The 7,042-nt window shown below is 43.3% G+C and overlaps 1 protein-coding gene across 1 annotated transcript; it reads left to right on the top strand.

The window, feature by feature from the left end:
* The first annotated feature begins 330 nt into the window (after nucleotides 1-330).
* LOC135676791 (protein DETOXIFICATION 48-like) lies at nucleotides 331-2,555 on the top strand. The gene is made up of 2 exons (XM_065188344.1): nucleotides 331-555; nucleotides 682-2,555. The coding sequence occupies exons 1-2, from the start codon at nucleotides 346-348 to the stop codon at nucleotides 2,227-2,229; spliced, it is 1,758 nt and encodes a 585-aa protein (XP_065044416.1). The 5' UTR covers nucleotides 331-345; the 3' UTR covers nucleotides 2,230-2,555.
* The last annotated feature ends 4,487 nt before the right edge of the window (nucleotides 2,556-7,042 follow it).

The raw sequence follows: 7,042 nt of genomic DNA, 5'->3' as shown, positions 1-7,042 counted from the left end.
TTCTTTCATCCAGGGGCCGTCGACGAAGATGGAATAATAGCCAACAGCAAAAGGAGAAGACAGACAAGAAAGCATTGGTTGATGGAAGGAAATTGGTAGAATCCATGAATCGAAACAAGCTCACAGAAAGAAACATCTCCCGAAACCAATCAATGGATGACTTACAGTGTAGGAGTAGTTAAAGCACCACTTCACTTGGCTTATGGGCTCCATCCCTTCTAGATAAGGAATAGAGAGAGAGAGAGATCTTAAACAACAAGCCATTTGGGTGTTGCCTTGTTGCAAAAAGAACAAGAGGCACGTGTGAGGACGAAGCCCCAATCCAGTCCTCTCTCCCTTGTATAAATGAGCAGGTGGGACTCGAAACCCTCTCCATGTCAACCCAGGTTCAGTGAGGACAAGGAAACACCATCCACTATGTGCAACACCTCACCTTCCTCTCCTCTCTCTTTCTCCCACTCTAATAAGTCCCACCTCTTTGCCACCAATAAACTCATGGAGGATCCTCCTCTTGACCCCCTTCAAGATCTCCAAAGATGGCCTACACCTTCACAGGTATTGCTACGAGTATTTGCCTGCTGCTCATGCACATACACACACACACACACACAAGGCTTTAATGGCGTGTGCATATAGTTGTTAACAGTGACGGTACGCTGTTCTCACATGAAATCTGCTCAGGTGGTGGAGGAAATGAGAGCCATAGGGAAGATATCCATACCTACGGCTTTAACAGGCCTGATCATCTACTCCCGTGCCATGGTGTCGATGCTGTTTCTTGGTCACCTCGGCGAGCTCGAGCTGGCAGCTGGCTCTCTCTCCATCGGGTTCGCCAACATCACCGGCTACTCGGTCCTCTCCGGCCTTGCCATGGGCATGGAGCCCATCTGCGGCCAGGCCTTCGGTGCCAAGCAGCGCAAAATCCTGGGCCTCACCCTCCAGAGAACCATTCTCCTCCTCCTTTCCACCTCCGTGCCCGTCTCCTTCCTCTGGCTCAACATGAGGAGGATTCTTCTGTGGTGTGGGCAGGACGAGCAGATATCCTCGACGGCGCAGACCTTCATCGCCTTCGCCATCCCCGACCTCCTCTTCTTGTCGTTCCTCCACCCTATCAGAATCTATCTGAGGTCTCAGAACATCACCTTGCCGGTCACCTACTGCTCGTTCGTCTCGGTCGTCCTCCACGTGCCATTGAACTATCTACTCGTGGTGCGTTTGAAGATGGGCATCGCCGGCGTGGCCGTGGCAATGGTGTGGACTAATCTGAATCTGTTCGTCTGCTTGCTTCTCTTTATACTGTTCTCGGGCGTGTACAAGGGCTCATGGATCAGCCCCAGCACAGACTGCCTCAGGGGGTGGTCGCAGCTGCTCAAACTCGCCATCCCCACATGCGTGTCGGTGTGTCTGGAATGGTGGTGGTACGAGCTGATGATAATGATGTGCGGCGTCCTCGTCAATCCCAGAGCCACGGTTGCCTCCATGGGCATACTGATCCAAACGACGTCGCTGGTGTACGTCTTCCCGTCGGCCTTGAGCCTCGGGGTGTCGACCCGGGTGGGCAACGAGCTGGGAGCCAACCGTCCGGCCAGAGCCCGGAGGGCCACCATCGTGTCGTTGACCGTCGCAGTCGTGCTCGGCCTCGCCGCCATGGCGTTCACCACTTCGATGAGGCATCAGTGGGGGAGGCTGTTCACCGACGACGCGGAGATACTGGAGCTCACCGCGGTGGCGCTGCCGATCGCCGGGCTGTGCGAGCTGGGGAACTGCCCGCAGACGGCCGGCTGCGGCGTGCTGCGGGGGAGCGCGAGGCCGACCACGGGGGCCAACATCAACCTCGGCTCGTTCTACCTGGTGGGGACGCCCGTCGCAGTCGTGATGGGCTTCGTGGTGGGAATGGGGTTCCCGGGGCTGTGGCTGGGGCTGCTGGCAGCGCAGGCGTCGTGCGCTTCGCTCATGGCATACGCCATCTGCAAGACGGATTGGATGGTGGAGGTAGAGAGAGCGAGAGTCCTGACGACAGCATCCAACTCTTCGTCCTCCGCCTTGTCTTCTTCTTCCTATTTCATTTCTACCAGAGTTGACAGCAATGCCACTACCATCGACGCAGCAGCTGCCACCGAAGATTCGAAGCAGACAGCAGCAATCTTGGAAGAGATCGTGTGCATTGGCACGGATGCTGGGAGACAAGCGGCATCAGAAACAGATCCATTCATTTCCCAAGTGGAGTGAGAATACGAGTGTGAATCTTTTTGCCGAGGCCTCTTACAAGCAGCAGCTCTCAGTACTCTCGAGTCCATCTACTCATTCCATTTAGCGTACGGTTTGAGGTTATACGCGGAATGTAAAATTTTTGCATCAGAGTCCATCTTGTCATTCCATTCCATTAGCTAATGCCTGCAACTGCTGCCGGCTAATTCTTCCTCCCTCCATGTCTGATTCCCATGAAAGGAACAGGTTGTTCCCATTGGAGAACTAGTTGTTCTTGACTACAAGTCCGTCATGTACTTACTGAAACTTTTCTCATGAAAGTCAATGCATTAGCAACTTTTTATTTATTCTCAATAACAGAAAAATCTATATAACTGGAAACATAGATGTTACCAAAAATCATCGTCCTGATCATCATAGCCAAGGAAAATGAAGGGAAAGGTACCCTTCATCCACGATTCATCCTACCAATGGACGATCTTATCATCCTCCCTAAAGACACGAGTAACATAAAAAACACCATCAAGAATACAAATAACCACAGATGTCTCCACCAGATTTTTGAAGACAAGCTCCGATGGATGTCTTCCCACAAAGCTCTGTATGTACTTCACAAAATCAACTGCATATATTCCAATAAACCCACGCTACATGAGAATCCCGAGCTATAAAGTCTATGCCTTCATTACCTTTGCTGATGACACGTAGCACCGCATTATGGCCGTCTTCCTTCATATTCCTTTTATTTTTTCTTTCACAAGAAAATACTGCATCTGATACTATGGTCATCTTCCTCCATATTCCAGTGAGAACTAAGTTTACTTTATTTTAAGCAACGCACTCATCGTCTTTGGAATGAGATAGATGTGAAAGAGAGGTGCCGCAACAGTGATGCATGATAACAAGTGGTTATAGTGGAAAAAGGTCAGTGTGGGTCCTGTCTGCTACTAACTGAAGAAACAATACACTGCTATTGTGGCCTCTGTCTATTACTCAGATGACAAGATATTTCCAGCAGTGCTTGTAAATGAGAAATTGAGAAAGATTTACCTCCCTACTGCCGTCTTCACGCCCAAAAGCTTTTCCTCTCGCTACCCTTCATTTCCTCCTCCCTTGTACCTGGATACCAAGAGAACAAAGGAACTGATGAGGTCCATCACTGCTTGCCTCTAATTATACAGACCACATCAAGCTTCCTACCCATTTTTTTTCCTTTTTTTAATGCTGATAACCACATGACAATAATACAAACTCATGATATCCTGCTTTTTTTAGTCAACCAATTTTAAAATCCAATGATTATAATAACTGTTAGTTTATATTTTTTATATTTTCTTACCTATAAAAAATTGCAATTCATAGTGTGTAATATTGGATTATACTTGGCTTAAGATATGTTTAAGGTCAGCAACTACAAACCCTTGAGGAACATTATAGTTAGGCTACATCATAAAACACAAACCATTTAATCATGTGTGCAAAAAAAAAAATAATTCTTTAATGGCAGAATAATTGGATTTTGAAACCAATATCCAAAATTGAAGCTTTTGAAAACTTTCTCTAATTTATAAATTCATGATACTATTATTCTTTTTTCATGTAACTTGAACTTATAACATTTTGACTAAGAAAGAAAAAGACACCAGATTCTTGTAATGAGATGGGAGAAAAAACAATCAATGGGCGATATAAACATGAACACCATGAAGGTACTTGAGGATTAATTGTCTAAAAGGCAAAGGATTAATTGTGAACACAATGAAATGCATGGAGAGAGCATCACTCAGTCAAGACCTAAAAGGTTTGAGTTTGTAGTTGTCATCAGCAGTGCAAAAATATAGATAAATATCAAACAACCAGTAGGATAAGGACTGGTTTAGTGATACCAGTCTATGCATCTCATCAGCTCATACATCTCTTAATTTATGGAGAGCATATCAAGTTCTAATCAAGATCTTATAATACTAACACTTAATCATGAGCATCAAAACCTCTCACTGAGTTGAACCTCTAAGGACGTCAACCATCATCGTACAAAAATATAAACAAGTTCAAATAAAGTTTGTTTAGCATCCTGATATTTAATTAACACGATCATGATTAATTTAATCTCATTTAGAAAATAAACCCACCAGGTTGGAACTCAATAAACTATGACAAGTGAAGAATTATTGCTGAGACAATCTATTCTATATGTTAAATTAATCAATCTCCTTTGCAGGTGAATCTGGGATGTGTAATCCAACACAGATATAATATAAGGCAACATTATTCCACAATAGAGAGATAGCATAAACATCATTAACATTAAGGTGCACCTGAGTATTTTTGAGATATGAAGGTGGCACATCTGGTGTAACTACATCTCAAGAAAGGGCTTAGATGATCAGTGGCTGACAAGTAGACAAGCATTCAATTAAGATTGTCCTAATACTATCAATCTATCATTAAGAGCCAAATTGTATGATCTTGTCTTTCAATTAAATAATGCCAACACTTTGTCTCATTGGTTGAAGTGGTGAATTTTAGGGCAAGGGAGGTCCACAAGCAGCTACAAAAGAAGAAAACCAGTGAGCAGATGGAGAGGTAACGAATGAAAGAAAACATTTTTTTTTGTTCAATAGGGAAAACATATATATTTTTGTTGCATAGTGTATCATTGGACCATTTCCAGAACAAGAAAGTAGTTCATCCATCTTATCTAGATGTCGTGTCAAAGCCGTACCCAGACCACATCAGTGCTCCTTATCCCTCAAAACACAAAGCACAAAAGCCAAAAGCAATTTGGAGTTGCCCACTACCAACCCATTCAAAAGAGGATGGGGGGGTGGGGGGGGTGGGGCGGGTGAGGTTGAGCTTTTCCTCTAGGCAATAGCACTTATGTCTGCCCAACTCACCCCGGTTCTCGTCCCCCACAATTCTGATGGCTTCCTTCACTTGAGGCTAGTTAGTCTATGCTAGGGTTGCACCTTCCCAAACCTAAAGAATCCAGAGCAGCACTCAATGAGCTTATTGTCATTGAGGAGGTACCTTTTCCTTTTCAGAATGTTGCCAAACCTATAGATCTATATGTATGTCTCTCTGTCTGCCTTTTGTCGACCCATGTGTCAAGCAAGGATCAAGTTTCATATGAATATGCCACATCTTCAGGTCCTGCAGGAAAAACATGGAGGAGTTTTGAGTTACTAAGAACCCTTGAGCTGAATGATTTTAAAACATCAATATGAACTAGTACAAATAGGTGCTCAAAGGAAAACAGCATAGTTTGAGATTTTGCTTCCATCTCCAAAAGTAAAAGCAATATGATTAACAAAACAACACAACCACCTACCATCCATATATATTATTTCTGAACTCAGAAAAATTCAACCTTTTGATAACACAATATGAAAATCATTCAATGATGTTAAGCTCCAACTTGGCAATTACATTTAGAATTTAAGAGGTCAGGGCATTCTGCGGATCAATCAGAATACTAATTGTGGGTCCAAACCTGACCGAAGTGATTGGAAGGAAATGGCTGTTTCCATTATTGGGAAGCAATGGTAATCCACTTTTACACTTAAGGAAATGAGATGTTGATGCACAAGAATTTGAGAGGTTGTCACATTTTATCAAAGCTGCTTTTAGTCTCTCTAAAAGACGGCAAACTCCTCAAAACAATTCCCCAATGTCCTTTCACTTGGTTCATCAATGCCTTTCTACTGTTTTGCAATATTCTTTATCATTCATCATTTCTCCCTTTATTAAGTAAAATATCTCTTCAAGGTCTATGGAAAGGGCTTCCCCCCACCATGCTTGAAGTGGCAAAGTCCTCCGAGGGAAGATAATAGCTCCAGGTGAGCAATTGGGAGGCACTACGCGTGGCCTATGCAGAGATGCCTAGAAGTGAGTAATCACTAACTAGGTGGTTCACCACTTTGGCATGCCAGAGTTTGACCAAGCTGTGTTGTCTTCTTTTGAAAGAAAACCCACATTGTGATGGAGCTACATGGAATGGAATCTAAATAAATAACTTGGTAGTTGCAGATAAGCAAGTACAAGTTAAAGGTCTAGGAATAATGGATTCAAATGATCAAAGACTAAAGGAGCCCAAACATAACATACAAAAGGAAAAGAATCTATTCCCTGAATGGAAAAGATCGAGAAACAAGACAATCTCATGTTCAAACATGACTGCTCTGCTGCCTTCCATGGTGGATGAGCTTGGACTTGATGATCCATGACCACAAACCATCTGGAAGGACTTTTTGAGTTAGTGGCTCCATCAACAGCATGTTTTAGTCAAAGATGCCAAAGAGATGACTCGACATCAGGTTACCTACAGAGGTGCATAAATTTCAGAGAAGCATGTAATGGTCAGTTGAAGTGGCTTAAGTTGAAACCAACGGTTAGGACAAGATGAAGATAAGGAACACAAATTCAACACCCATCGTTTTCTCAGATCTGGGAAAACATGATCATTGCAGATATGGCATTGTTCTCAAGAGTTTATGACTTGATTGAATTTCTCAATGGAAAAACAAGAACATTGATACTAGATGATATGATCAGAACAGTCCATTTTTACAGCAAGCATTGTCATCCTTCTTGTTCATAAGTAAGGCATGATAAACCATAATCAGGACAACTATGAAATCATCATACATGAAAAGACTTGTAATTCATGTTGAAACAAAAGCATATTTTGCTACTGATCTTATATGACAAGTGTGGACTAACTCCCAGAAATTCAATTACAGCAGAGCATCTCATAGATTCTGAAGCATGCGGAACAACAATAACCATAAGATTATCGATAGTGTTCAATAACTTAGTTACAAATATTGACTGA

The sequence above is a fragment of the Musa acuminata genome, chromosome BXJ1-6 (assembly GCF_036884655.1).
Source record: "Musa acuminata AAA Group cultivar baxijiao chromosome BXJ1-6, Cavendish_Baxijiao_AAA, whole genome shotgun sequence".
In the NCBI taxonomy this organism is placed as follows: Eukaryota; Viridiplantae; Streptophyta; class Magnoliopsida; order Zingiberales; family Musaceae; genus Musa; species Musa acuminata.
The sequence above is the reverse complement of the archived record's forward strand: the minus strand, read 5'-3'. Positions and strand labels throughout refer to the sequence as shown.